The sequence below is a fragment of the Aspergillus alliaceus genome, assembly GCF_009176365.1.
Source record: "Aspergillus alliaceus strain CBS 536.65 unplaced genomic scaffold BDW43scaffold_3, whole genome shotgun sequence".
In the NCBI taxonomy this organism is placed as follows: Eukaryota; Fungi; Ascomycota; class Eurotiomycetes; order Eurotiales; family Aspergillaceae; genus Aspergillus; species Aspergillus alliaceus.
In genome coordinates, this window is record NW_022474686.1 from 788,062 (window position 1) to 802,059 (window position 13,998).

Here is a 13,998-nt window from a genome sequence, read left to right on the forward strand (position 1 = left end):
ACTATAATATGTCGCGTAGGAGACCATGTTGCCTCGGGATCATAACAAACTTCTGACCGTACCTCTGAACACCCGCCACGTGACAGCCCAGTACCATAAGGCCAGGTTGTAAATATATGGCAATAATCAGGGTTGTGAGCCTGTTTGACCTTACGTGGGGAACAGAATTTCGCTTTCCAGAAAGAGTGACAGCGATGATAGATCGGCGTCAAAAGAAGCAGGCAGGCACAGGCAACGCCACAGTGAAGCTCTAGCACCGCCCAGATAGTTTCAAGGGCTCCACTAGCTGTATAACACGGTAATAATGTGAGTTAAATCCATTAACCTGTAAAATGAAACGATACATACCTGTCACATTTTGAAGGTTATAGCTCTTCAATTCAACAACCCGCAAGATGCTAAAAATACAAGCCCTAGTTAGGGTAAGGGCATCCTGTTAGCCAGCAATCTATTAATGGCACTTGTGAGAGAGAGAGAAAATGGGTCCTTACAGACAACCAAGCGACAGAAGTAGCATTATTTGAGCTTTTTGGCGCAGTGGCATGCGCATTCGCCAGACTTCGACAAGAGGAGTAAGGAGAATCAGTATATCTTCAAGGACAGATAGTGACCCAAAGATTAGGAGGATAGCGTGACTTTGCATGCAAATGCCGTCGATAGTTTTGATCCAGAAATACTGCGGCGGCAAACACAGGAAGATATCGCCGACAAGGGCTCCTACACCCCAGACTAAGGTGAAGTACAGGAGAGTGGTGATAGTGATTTGCAATCTTCGGACAGTGATAAAGAGCTTTCGTATAAGTTCAAGGATAGAAAGCTTAACAAGTATTTGTGAGAGTATCCAGAACTTTTGTCCTAGCCAAAATACCTGGGCAGCTGTCAGCTTAACCGACAGATCTATTCTCATATCCCTCTGGTCCAGCCTACCAATGTCACTCGTCTGCGTGTTTCCTCTGGCAGGTGCTCGATATTATGCCCAACTCCATTGAATACGGCTGATAAAAACCAATAGTGAATTAGTCTAGCTAAGCTTCCAGAGCAAGAGATTTCATATACCCACATATAAGTGTGCAGGCTACTAGACCATAGGAGAAGAGTAAGCCAGCTCCCATCAGAAAGTCTTCCCGTTTTAGACCCGCACTCCCAACGTGACGACAGTATAGGCGAAGAGCAAATATAATAGTGGCAATTGTGCCGCTAATAATGGTGACAGATATTAAGACAGAACCCCAGTAGCCGACCCCAGCCATCGTCTTATAGTAGGTGGGATAGCTAGCTTCACCGGGGCTGTCTTTCTTTGCGGGTCAGGTCGTGTAGTTTAAACCTGAAACAATATCACTCTTGCTGCTCTCTGTCCAATGTTTTGTTTGAGTTGGCAATATATAGGTTATCTCCAGAGATCCATGTTAGCCTTTTATGCTGCTCTGTTGGATTCTATGCTTTATGTATTAAAAGTCACAAACCTAAACAAATGCCGTAGTGGTTCACCTTCCGCTTCTGGTTAACACAACCAAAGACGCTGTTAGACGAAAGAATTGGATTTTATCAACGTCCCATGGTTCTGTCAGGCCTCAGTCGCCGAACTGTCAACTCTATTCAGTCGGCGGGGATCTTCGGCCGAGGATCCACCTAACCACTTAACGGGATTTTCAGAACCAGATTCTCAGGATGAATTGTAACTCGTCACCATAATTGCGAAATCTATGTTTAGTGCACACAAGATAGGCAGTATTGTCGACTGGAGTATTGGTGGTAATGAAAACATTAGCACGTCCGAAGGGCTGTGAAGTGTGATACTGAATGTTGATGCTAGAGGGCTGTACAACTAGGTATCAAGATGTCGAGTCTACTTTGAGTAGAAGAATTCCTCCTCTAAAGTAGAGTAGCGATGACTCCAAATAACGGACGTGTGAGGATGAAGAGTTTATCAGAACTGGATGAGAAAACTGATTCGATATCTCGAACTCGACTTGTCTCTCTCCTTCTGGCTTTTTTGTCCTGAGGTCGACAAAATTGGCAACGATGTGACAAGACAATAGGGAATCCGACTTAGCTCAAACCACTTGATCTCCATTTGGCCTATGGGGTTTCCTTCCAATTTCTTCTCCCTTCTCCACACTGCTCGCCACTGCTCAAGTCTGTAATGACATTGAGAGATTTATATCTGGTCCCCGGTGGTTGCATTAGGCATGCAGCGCAACCACCGACACCAGAGCGCTCGCCTAGCGTACGGGGTGTTCTATAGCATACCTCCTATTATTGGAGGTTGGAATGCTCAAATTGCTTACCTACTTTTAACAAGGTCCTCAAATATTCACCTAATATGGATTGTGGTAAGGCTCGTAGACCTAGAAGTTCCAATTTTGTTTAAATTAGTGTGACGAAGTTTGGCCATTTCTTCTTCACCCAATTAGACAGTGAGCTCCGGCAATCGTAATGATCTTAGAACTCTGAGTGGAATGAATTTATTTAACTGAAAGCATAAAATTCTATTATAATATATTTAGTTGAAGCTAGGAGGCTACTTAGTGATCAGCTTAGAATACCCAGAGCGTACTCACGTCTACTCAGTAAACAAAATGCAGTGAGGGGTAGGCCTAAAATAGAAAGGGAAAGCCTTCGAGCTGTCTAGGAAATCCGGTACATAGCTATTATCCTATACAATATGGACTAAAAAGAACTATGTGAAGATGAGTAGAACTACCATAGAGACAGGTACAGCAGTAAGTATAACTGTTACAAATGCTGCACCGACAACATCGCCCGTCATAACATCGGTTGTCGAGCCAGATTTTCCCTCATTATCACTCTCTCCCGCTGATGGATTGCTGGTACTGTTTCCTCCAGTAGTCGAAGTGACGGGAGCCCCTGAGGTATTCAGCCCGATCATATTCGCTGCCAAGATACTGGTCACACTCATCTGCTCTTCTAGCCCACTCCAACCATCCCATGTTGAGTTGTACCAAACGACGCCACAACTGTTGTTGTTGTGCCCGGTGCAGGTTGCGGCAGCCGCTGCACCAGAACCTTGGAGTTTCGGGAGAATGGTGCTATATGTCGACGGTACTAGCAAAGCTGTGAACGCGAGCCACATGGAAAGAAGCCCTTTGAATATTATCTCATTGTTGTTGCAGACTTGAGTTGGTTCGCAAGTATAGTCAGACATAATGTTTCCGCCCGATTTAGCAGGGAAGAATCCGTCCACAACCGCATTAAGAAGCCCATTCACAGCATTGAGCCATTTTGTAGTGCCATTCGTCTATATGTCCATAGAGAGTCAGTTCGACCTGTTGAGGAATTCCATAGACTGCGAGAAGCGAGCAATCTTGAGAAAACAGGATGGGCCCAAACTCACATAATTATACATATAGGCGGCACCTCCAATATAAGCACCATAGTTGTAAGTCCATTGCGTATTCCCCTGCGACGTACAGTTGTCATCCACATCTGTCGAGTCGGCCACATTCCATGTGTTGGTGTTCAATAGAGGTGTAGAGGCCGACCAATTCCAGAGCTTCTCAGCCCAATCTGCGTATGTCTGGTTCGATGTATAGCGAGCGAGGCGTGCAGCCAATTGAAATAGGCCGCCGTTCGAGATAGAATTCTTCATACGATATCCGGCTTCGTAGGTGTATATCTGCCAGCGCATTCCTCCGGCACATGATGAAGTATCCCACCGTTTGATCTGTGTGTTGAACACTCCTTGTGCAAGCGAAAGCCACGAGTATCCGTCGCTGACTTCGGGAAACTGCAGCTCGGCAGCAGTCATCGCGGCCAATCCCCAGAACATTTGATCGTCATTCCCCTGCTTATAATTAGGGCTTTGTGGACAGAGAGCCTGACGCAGTTGATGATCCTCACAAGATAGGAACTCCAATTCGAAGGCATATAATCCCCATCCCCCGCTTGCCATTGCATCCCCACACTCACTTCGTCGTTGTATGTCGTGTCGCCTGTGAAGTGCCAGTATTCGATGAGGGTCATAAACATGGCGCCGCCTTCCCACCACGTATCGGGAAGCTTTCCAGGGATCCTGCCGGACTCGTTTCCGTGATAGTAGTGCATCATTCCATATACTACCGTACTGGCCGCATCTTTGACGGACTCTGGGATCGCGGTCGCCTCAGGTAAGCATAACTGCATGGGCATAGATGTAAACGGGAGATGAACGTACCCTCAGATCTAACATCTACAGAGAGAGCCTTCACTGTGTGCAGAAACCGAAATCCCAAGTATACCAATGCCCATCCATTCAACCATTTCACTCCCCGAAACATCGCTTCCAATTTGGGGCGTACAAGACCCCTGATAAGTGAACAATCGCTTCAGACGCACCAAAGCAGGGAATCAAAAAGTTCGAAAGAAAGAAAGCAAAGAAAATTTAAACTTTTAGGACAAACCCAAGTAAGAAGTCCATCTTTTCATTAACAAAAAATTAGCCTTGGGGGGAGATGAGGTTGTGGAGTTCCTTCCTTCTACCAACGAACCTGCAGTTTTTAATGACTTCTGAGTCTACGTCAGCAGTCAAGCAAACTGAAGCTTTAGTGGAAACTCCTTGGCTTTTTCTACAGACCGGCATTTGGCCAGTGACCAAGGGTGGAGTGGCATTTCTTACGTCCTTCGAGAAGGTGGATCACCGGTTCTTTTTGAGGCGTATTATATCCCGTGCAAAGAATTGACGTTATAAGTTGTCTAACGTAGGCTCATAAGATTAATACCTGACCTTATTTGTGGAATATTCTGTGGGAGAATAGTGTGATTGAAAATGTATTAGCGATGCCTGAGTAGTATCTGCCCATGGGAGAGCATTCATTATTTAGTGATTATGACTTCAAGCCAATTCTCTCCTCTTTTACGTATTGGAGTACATTCAAGACGCACAAAATCAGCATTATTACTAACTGGATACCAATATATAGCCTATATCTTCCGTAGCTATGTGAGAAGTTCAGTACATATCACCCACCCTATGGTCAATTGCGAGTTGGGAGTGATCGTGGAGAACGATTCGGAGCCCCTTACGCTAATAGGTTCTTCCATCGAATTAACACCTCTTGGGTTTAAGCCGTAGGGTTTAGCCGGAGTCAATTGGTTTTAAAGGGGTAGGAGGCACTGTTATGAATCTGCCCGATTTACAATCCGTACGGCAGAGCCCTAGTTAAAACATACATAGTTCAGGTTGACAATCGCTACACATTATCGGCAGCTACGATCTTTTTGCGGTATATCTTCTTTTGAGTCTATTAATACGATTCTGAGGACTACTTTTCATTTTCATTTTTCATTGGTTATTTCTTTCAGTTTCGGAACCGCACTACTTCAAAGTGCTGGCGTAAACACACTGACTTGGTTTAATTAACGCTGCCAAAAATACTCCAGTAGTGGGCCCCCATTCGTTTATCATCCTCACCATTTGAGTACGTCGAAAGGCTGGAGAACCCAATGCAATGGCTTTTCTAATGGCTTTATATGGTACTCTGATATGTATTTTCAGATGTGAATAAGCCAATGGAGATTGTTGTCGATCGATGTGGGCTTAAATGCATATGAGACTTTGGTCTCTTTAGGGCAAAACAAAAAGAGCGGAAGAAAACTCAAGCGAGGTATACGTATGCTCGGATATCAGATACCGGAAAACCACGCAATCTGCACTGTCAACCGGGAAAGACAAGCTTTTGGTTGGATCCACTTCGCATAGGCTACAACAATACTCTCAACGATTGACTTGGATCTTTTCACTGTTCATGGACCAATTGTCACTCCTCCACATCGATGCTATGGCGGGGGCGAGTATCTTCTACAAAGGGTTGCTGGAAGCGGACCGGCAGTGACAAGATATCATGACTCAACACATCTAATGATCGTGAGCTGCTATTATATATCCGTGGTTTATATTTCAGTGGGAGAGGGAAGTAAAACAGTATCACTTAAATGTCTTGCCACAGGGCATGAATGGGTACGACACTGTGAAAGCTTGAAGACTTGTCTTACTGTTATTCGTATCTCAGACCCAATTAATTCTTATCCATTTTCCAGTCATATACGCCAAGCCTCTCCTGATGCTTGTCTTTATATAGTTCACCCTTTGTCAACTGCAACCCCTACAGCGCTTCAAACTGGTCATCTCTTCAATACCATTTCAGAGACCTCCCACCCCACCCCCTCCTTAACTCTAATATGGCCCTTGCATCAATCTTGAAGTTGTCTGCTATAGCAGTTGCGCTTGGAGCACAACTGGGCGCTGCACAAACATATACCAGCTGTAACCCTATGGAGAGTATGTTGCCAATTGAAGTCTCCTCCTTAAACGAGGGTTTGATGAGAGTGCTAATGGGTATCCTGCAGAAACCTGTCCGGCAGATGTTGGTCTGGCCAATTCTACCTTGACTACTGGCTTCACCTCCGGGGAGTCAGCCTTCAAGTACTGGAACACTACGTCCGGTACGGTGAGCAGCACATCGCTGGGTGCCGAATTTTCCATCAAGAAACAGGGCGATGCTCCTACCATAGAGAGCAAGTTCTACATATTCTTTGGCTATGTAGAAATGAAAATGAGAGCCGCAAACGGTACTGGCATTGTCAGCACGTTGGTCATCGAATCTGACGACCTTGATGAGATCGACTGGGTATATCACCCGTTCCTCCACCGGGTTAATAACATACCTAACGATGAATACAGGAGCAAGTTAGCAGCTATGACAACCAAATCCAAACCAATTACTTTGGTAAGGGCAACACAACTTCCTATGATCGCGCAACCACAGTGACCGTCTCCACTCCCGACGAGATATTCCATACGTATGCCATCAACTGGACCTCAAGCAAGATTGAATGGGTTGTCGACGGAAGCGTTGTGCGAACCCTTAATTATGCTGATGCGCTTGACGGCGAAAACTTCCCCCAAACGCCTTCGCGGATCAAGATCGGTATCTGGGCCGGAGGTGACCCCGACAACTCCGAGGGTACCATTGAATGGGCTGGTGGCGAGACCGACTACGATGACAGCCCTTTCACTATGTATGTCGAGTCGGTCAAGGTTATCAACTACAACCCTGCTAGGTCTTATACCTATACCGATAAGACTGGTGCCTTCACTAGTATCAAAGCGTCGAACGTATCGACTGCCTCGAACTCATCCACTTCTACGACCTCCCTGTTTCGTACAAACACGAAGTCATCAACCAATAGCAGCACCTCTTCCTCTGTCAGTATCGCATCCAGCACTGCGTTCAGTGGCGCTTCCACTGTCTTGAGTTCGTCTTTCGGCTCTCTGTTCGTGGGTTCAATTGTCACTATCACTACTGGTATGCTGGGTATCTAGGCTATCCATGAAATAGCGGCGCTCTATTATGTCTATCTTAGTACTAGACCAGATAAGGAGGCTTCTTAGATTTTCTTTGCCTCTGACTTTTGAGGTCTACTTCATTTCGAATCTACGACATTCATTCTACTTTAACCGCTGCATGTTTTATTGACTTGCTTGAGAATAGCGACATATAACGATGTAGTATTTGAATGCGGTTAGCTATCTCATGCGCTCTACTATGTAATCTGCATCAAGTGATACATTCATACAGATCACTAGGGTTTGGAAGATAGAGTGACTATATCAAAGACACGTTGGGGGATTTCCGCGGTGCTACGTCAGCATAGAACCGGAACAATGGAATGATCCGGATCCGGATCCACCATATTGCGATCCTCGCCCAACCAACTCACTCTCCAATTCTCTTAGCATACCTTCCTATTTCACAGACACAATGCCATCATCTGCCGAGAACTCTCCCTCCAATGGGGCGACTGATGAATCCCCGAGTGAGTTCCCGAATGGGACCCCGGACGAACCCTCGGATGAGCCCGTTCCGCATCTAAAAATTCCTCCGCATATCCTAAGTCTTCGTCAGAAGATCTTCGCGCTAGACTCACCTCTCACGATACCCGTGGCCGAATTTAACAATGCTTGGAAATATTTAGATAACATTTACGTTCGGAACCAGTCCAGGTACGGACAAAGCAAAACAACCACCTACTATTGGTGTCGACTATGGCGTACCAAAGCCTACGAGTCGACCATTACCGATGAACAACGCAAACGAAAAAGAAAGGTCCGGGAGCCAATTGGCTGCCCATGTCGTGTCCGGATTGTGAGTGATGGTTATCATATGAGCGTCACCCGTGGCAAGGAACGACACAATCATGATATCTCCGCGCTCGAATATAAACTCACCACTGCAGCTCGGGATCTTGCTGCCAAAGCAGTCTCAAAGGGCAATAGGCCGAGTCTGGTTGCGCGAGAGCTCAAAAACAGCGGTATTGGTCATTTTATAACTTCTAAAGATGCCTGGAATGCTGGAAACCTTTGGATTACTCGGAAAGAACGGCGGCCTCCTTGGCAGATACATACTCCTAGAAATGTAGGTTCCTACGTGAATAAAATTACATATACTCTCTCCCTTTTTCTCATTTGTGTAGGAGATACATTAGTGTCAAACTAACGCTTTTTCCCTCTCCTTGTCATGTCGGCCTTCTTCTCCTTTTCCCCTCACTCTTTACCACTGTTTCCTTTCCTTTTTTCATTGGCTTTCCCACGTGTCTATAAGCTCGCTTGATCTTGGAGGCTAAATAATTCACCTCATCAGGCACTTATGCAAGCAATTGTGGCCAATGAACCAGGTCCTCCCGAAGTACTGCACATAGAGGAATACCCCAAGCCTCCCCCGAAATTCGGGGAAGTATTAATAGAGGTCAAAGCGTTTGGTCTCAGTCGTGCCGAAGTCGTAGCCCGGCAAGGCCACTCAGCCGATGTTAAGTTTCCGCGAGTCATGGGTCGCGAGGCTGTTGGGATTGTGGTTGAGGGCTCCTTTGCGCCGGGAACCAAAGTTATCGCTACGACAAGAGATCTACCTCCAGAATATTCAGGGAGCTACGCACAATACACCCGCGTCCCTGTTACTCATGTTCGAAGAATCCACCCATCCTGCCAGCTCTCATGGGAACACCTTGCTGCGTTCCCGGAAATGATTCAGACGGCGTGGAATGCACTGTTTCGGGCTCTGCGTCTTCATCCAACTGATCGTCTTTTGATTCGGGGTGGTACAACGTCCATTGGGCTCGCAGCAGCATGTATCGCTAAACGGCATTGTTCCTTCATAGGTTCGACCACTCGCCAGGGTTGTCGGCAGGAGATTCTTAAAGAAATGGGGGCTAACCAGGTCTTAATTGATGATGGCTCTCTGTCAGAAAAGATTAAGTCAGAGGAGCTCGAGTTCACCAAGGTTCTAGACCTGATTGGGGCAAAAACCATAGCCGATTCCTTGCAATGTGTAAGGCCATACGGGGTTGTTTGTATGGCAGGCACGGTGAGCGAAGAGTCAAACATTTCCAACTTTAATCCTATGGACGCTGTTCCATCTACCGTATGCTTTACAACTTATAAGAGCTCCACGGACGACTTTCAGAACTTTCCACTAGATGGGATCTGCCATGATGTTGAGACTGGTCAACTGAAACTGCCACATATACGAATTTACCTCGCTGGCCAAATTGCTGGAGCACATCAATGCCTGGAAGAGAATCGGGCAGAGGGCAAAGTCGTGGTCCTTTGGTGAGTAACTAGGGTCTCGTTGCTTCATGCGCGATAGCAAATAGTGTCATACTATTTACCCTAATAGCTTTGTATGATCCACTTAACTGAGTTTTACCAACCTTGGCCCTCATATTATTAGTTGATCATAGACTACAGGATCTTAATTTCCTCTGTCGACCATCGCCGGTCAACTGAGAAAGACTGAACTTGATTATGGCCGCCATACACGACTCTTGGCATGAATACAACAAGGATGCCAAAAAGCATGCCGGAGAAACTCGTACTAAATGCCTTATAACAGCCCAACGCGAAGCTATTGTTCAGAAGAGCCCTGGTTGCAAAAGGCTATTGAGAAGTTACCCATAGGGAGAGTAAGAGATAAAATTAAATCAAGCAGTCTGACATTGCTCTGGAAGATCACCAACATTGCTGTCCGAAGACCGTGCTTTCTATCCCCGAAACTCATACTTTGATGTTTTCTGTTGTGGTAGCTGCGAAATATAATATTAAACACCTGGATAGATATAACAACGATGAAACCGAGCGTTTATGAATGGAATGGACAACCGCTGGGGATATCTCTCTTCTTAAGGTCAATGAAGGTGGCCTCGGCTTCGGCTTGTCCCTTGTTCCTCATCCTCTCGGGTCCGATTGTTTTCATGTCATACCCCTCGTCACGAAAAGACCCATTCTTGGTGGGAACCTTTCCGGTTCCAAAAAGCCGTACCGATAAGGCTTTGAGACCCCATCGGTTCGCCAATGTCGGCTTAACGTACCATGGATTGTCTAACCATTGAGTGGTAGTGTAACGCCCGGTGGATGGATCCGGGGCTGCCTCCAGAACTCTGACGGCCATAAAATCTGGCCGAGGCAGGCTGAGATATCGCAGGAAAAACTTGCGCATTGCTACAAAACTAGTAACCATGGAGGAAAGAACAAAGCCCGGTTTTTGGAACCTTCATGTCGAGTTAGTACACAAAGATTTTCTGGGACAGAGCGCCTTACCCCATGCTCACTCGGATGTGTTCATCCAGCCTGGTCGCGACCACACGTTCGGCAATCGACTTCAGGATGGAAGGGTAGTTGGTCGTCTCGAGACTCATTAAGCGTCCACTAATCAATAAGGTCGATTTGGTTGGCTTGGCTGTGAGTGTTTGATATTCCATCGTGAAGTCACAGAGCTCCTGAGCGAAATGAACCCCATCAACCCATCCAATCTTACTGGACGGAAGGCGTTCAAAGGGTATTTCCATTGCTTCTCCCATAGTCCTATAGAATATGCCAATGGCGCACTTTTCCGTGTTCGTCAACTGGCGCCACTCGTATCGGTTTATTGACTGGAAAACATCGAGAACTGCAGAACCAAGAGTATGCAGCATATCTTCATCAAGGATTTTCCCCGCCTTCCTATACCCCGAATGTATGTAGTTCAACCGGGCGTACCCCATTAGATGGGCGTCGGAGCCAACCTGACGATCATGGATCTCATTCATTAGCACCTCCGTGTCAGCGCCGCGTTTTGTATTGTTCTTCTCGTTCCGCTGACCGGTTGCAACGAAGAGATCGGCCACGGTAGGAATAGAAGCCGTCTAAATATGCGCAATCGTTTAGCCTATGGCACTTCCCGTACCAGCTTCTTGAACATACCTTGAGTGTTGTCATTCTTGTCGAGCTACGCATAATGTACGGGAATTCGAGCTCTCTCAATTGCCGCATAATCTCATGGGCCTCCTTGACACTCATGCTGGATAGAGGGCGGCCAGCTGGCATGAACTGTGACTGAATCCGATCACATCTTTGGAAACGGAAGTATTGTACAAGCAAGACATACAGTCCTGTCAACAAAGAGGTAGCGATGAGTGTCTCGTATGTACTCAGCATTTTCGCAATGCCTACAAGGTGAGATGAAAACAACCTGCAGATATGAAGGACAAGGGCATCGATGAGCTAGGCACCACGCAACCATATGAACACACCGTACGTATACCTTTTTATAGGATAGGCATCCCTGTCCGGCTTGCAGATGGAAATCCCGGATCGTGGGTCTCGGCTCCTTCCGATAAGTCGGGAAGCTACCGATAAGCTTGGCTTTATTGTGGAGCATTCGATGAAAACGCACGTTGGTCATTTGTCAAGTCCCTGCTTGATCCCTGTTGTGCATGAAAGTCTATCGCAATAAGGTAGGAGCTGGTATCATAATGCTTGCTTCCTGGTGCTGATCCTCTCTGTTCCAGGCCGAGTCCCTGTTCGACAGGGACTGGTGTCACGGAAACTTGCGCGTATCCTCTCTTGAGATCATTTGTGGCAAAGCAGAACCTAAGCGTAAGCCGGGTGGAGAAATTAGTATCCTTATCTTGTACGAGATGTTGATAGTGTGGGATGGATCCAGTCCTCTTCGTTGCAAGTGGCAAGAATGCTAAGAAATGGGCAATGCATATCATGTCCACATACCGCTATGTTCTAGCCGGCATCAACCCAGCACACAAGAGTTGTAGTACTTTTGTAGCTGCAGGGTATCTAGTGAGATTGATTATGTTTATCAAGGGAGGGCCGGACTCAGCGCACGAGACTTGCCGTTTCTGTCATATCCAGCCCCAGAGTTTGCGCATTGAGTCCTCGATGGGTTAAATTATGGTCTTCAGGAATCCTAGAAGCAGAAGTTAGACCGATTCGATGTATTTCATTGAGATTTCATCTTATGTTAGTACGCCTTGCCTTTGATACATCGAGCGAGCAAGTCAGTGTGTGATATCTGAACCTTTAAACGTACCGGGTTGCCACACAAGGGAGTTTCAGTCAAAGAAAAAAACAATAGCAAAAAGGTGCAGGTATAACTAGCATTCTGCCCCCAGTAGCGGCGAAGACAAGAGATAGCGAATACTGATAAATTACTTATCAAGATATCCCACGACTTACAAACATGGGATCAGTGATTTAAGCAGGTGAGACAGCCGACAGCTACATGCACCATCTGAAATGTTGTGGAGATCCATACTGATGCCTATTTAGATCAAGGGAGCCTCGCCATGATATTTTAGAAGATGCGAATTCACTCACTGCCACATCTTAGCCTAGTATTGCCAGGCATCGCTAGGGTTACGCAGATTAACAAGGCCACATATCACTGATCGGTGAACATGTGATCCCTACATAACAAAAGCATTAAATCTTTCTTCTCTTTGTTCATGATTATATAAGAGTAGTTGTTTCTTAGGAAGCAGTCCTTAACACCTCTTCACCCTCCTACATCTCAGGTCATGTTGTCTCCCGTACCGTAACATGGATCCCTTACTCGCGAACCACGAGGTTCGCTCAAGCTACCGCAAGGCTCTTTCAGAAGTCCAAAGCACGGTTTACAGACTCAACACCCTCCAAATCGACCCAGAAGAAGCAGAAAAGGCAGGTATCCACCAGTTGCGCATGTCTAAGGGGAAATATATGTCGCTCGACCAATCCTCACCCGACAGACCCTACTTCTTTACCACCTACCGGGGGAGCATCGACAAGCTAAATGACCCAGACATCCTGGCGACTTGGTCAGACTATCAGCCTGACAGCGAGATATCCTTGAACACCTACGGCATAAGCCTTTTCTTTGCGTCCTATCTGCGCGAATCTGTGCTCGAGCATCCTCCCGGCGTGTACTCTCAACAGTATGATACCCTTTCACACAACTCTTTGATGCTAATACTTACATGGCACAGATGGAGCGGCCTCAACTTCGGTAACTTGTTCGAATCCCTCGAAACAGGATATCACTGGAAAGTCCACCGCACGTGCCTCGCGCTAACGACCTTTCGCATGTCCACTGGGTCTGACGAGTCGCTCCCCCATATCAAATGCCTAATCGAGAGTGAAGCTATCAGCGACGACCGTCTACTCCGTGGTGAGCTAATGGCAATTATCAAGATCATGATCGGTCGATTGGATACAAAATCACTTGACACTCATATCGTTGCTCCCGTGGGTTTCATCATCCCTTATCCCGTACAAAAGGTCCGTTACTTATCTGTGCTATAGGTCATGTTGTTGTCTGTGATGGGCCCACAGCATGTTCGGATGCTGGAAACGTATTTCAACGGCGTGGAACTTGTCGTTCGCCAGTCACGGCTTTATGATATGAGAAAGTTTGATCTTGGGGTTTTGGAGCGGTTTACTCGGTGGTGGTTCGGTTATGCTGTTGGGGAGACGAAGGCGATTGCATAGGGACTGTTGAGTGGGTTTGTATGATTGGTGCAGAAAGATATACTTTTAGTGGGTTGGCCCTTGTGCTATGGGTTAATATAGAGGCGTTCATTAGTGACGCTTTTTATGGCTTGTCTAATATCAGATGACAACCTGCGGAGCTTGATCCGATTTTTCACCAACTCTCTTCCTTCCCACGGGAGGGATTGCTAGCACTTGTGGAAATA

General features: G+C 46.5%; 6 protein-coding genes across 6 annotated transcripts; 3 read left to right on the forward strand and 3 right to left on the reverse strand.

Moving 5' to 3' along the window:
• Positions 1–487: 487 nt before the first annotated feature.
• Positions 488–1,250, reverse strand: BDW43DRAFT_306415 (uncharacterized protein; the record flags this gene model as incomplete). The annotated part of the gene is made up of 3 exons (XM_032046021.1): positions 488–868; positions 928–995; positions 1,061–1,250. 3 exons carry the CDS (start codon positions 1,248–1,250, stop codon positions 488–490), a joined length of 639 nt encoding a protein of 212 aa, XP_031905397.1.
• Positions 1,251–2,680: 1,430 nt separating this feature from the next.
• BDW43DRAFT_296764 (glycoside hydrolase family 76 protein) lies at positions 2,681–4,277 on the reverse strand (the record flags this gene model as incomplete). Its single annotated transcript, XM_032044264.1, has 4 exons — positions 2,681–3,259; positions 3,356–3,805; positions 3,862–4,106; positions 4,175–4,277. 4 exons carry the CDS (start codon positions 4,275–4,277, stop codon positions 2,681–2,683), a joined length of 1,377 nt encoding a protein of 458 aa, XP_031905398.1.
• A 1,900-nt stretch (positions 4,278–6,177) lies between these two features.
• Positions 6,178–7,321, forward strand: BDW43DRAFT_306417 (glycoside hydrolase family 16 protein; the record flags this gene model as incomplete). Its single annotated transcript, XM_032046022.1, has 3 exons — positions 6,178–6,277; positions 6,346–6,626; positions 6,680–7,321. 3 exons carry the CDS (start codon positions 6,178–6,180, stop codon positions 7,319–7,321), a joined length of 1,023 nt encoding a protein of 340 aa, XP_031905399.1.
• A 439-nt stretch (positions 7,322–7,760) lies between these two features.
• Positions 7,761–9,608, forward strand: BDW43DRAFT_306418 (zinc-binding alcohol dehydrogenase family protein; the record flags this gene model as incomplete). Its single annotated transcript, XM_032046023.1, has 2 exons — positions 7,761–8,414; positions 8,640–9,608. The coding sequence occupies 2 exons, from the start codon at positions 7,761–7,763 to the stop codon at positions 9,606–9,608; spliced, it is 1,623 nt and encodes a 540-aa protein (XP_031905400.1).
• Positions 9,609–10,096: 488 nt separating this feature from the next.
• Positions 10,097–11,635, reverse strand: BDW43DRAFT_320347 (uncharacterized protein). The gene is made up of 3 exons (XM_032049057.1): positions 11,234–11,635; positions 10,592–11,175; positions 10,097–10,542 (listed from the first exon to the last, which is right to left on the reverse strand). The coding sequence occupies exons 1-3, from the start codon at positions 11,465–11,467 to the stop codon at positions 10,134–10,136; spliced, it is 1,227 nt and encodes a 408-aa protein (XP_031905401.1). The 5' UTR covers positions 11,468–11,635; the 3' UTR covers positions 10,097–10,133.
• Positions 11,636–12,865: 1,230 nt separating this feature from the next.
• BDW43DRAFT_306420 (uncharacterized protein) lies at positions 12,866–13,792 on the forward strand (the record flags this gene model as incomplete). The annotated part of the gene is made up of 3 exons (XM_032046024.1): positions 12,866–13,239; positions 13,291–13,549; positions 13,607–13,792. 3 exons carry the CDS (start codon positions 12,866–12,868, stop codon positions 13,790–13,792), a joined length of 819 nt encoding a protein of 272 aa, XP_031905402.1.
• Positions 13,793–13,998: the final 206 nt, after the last annotated feature.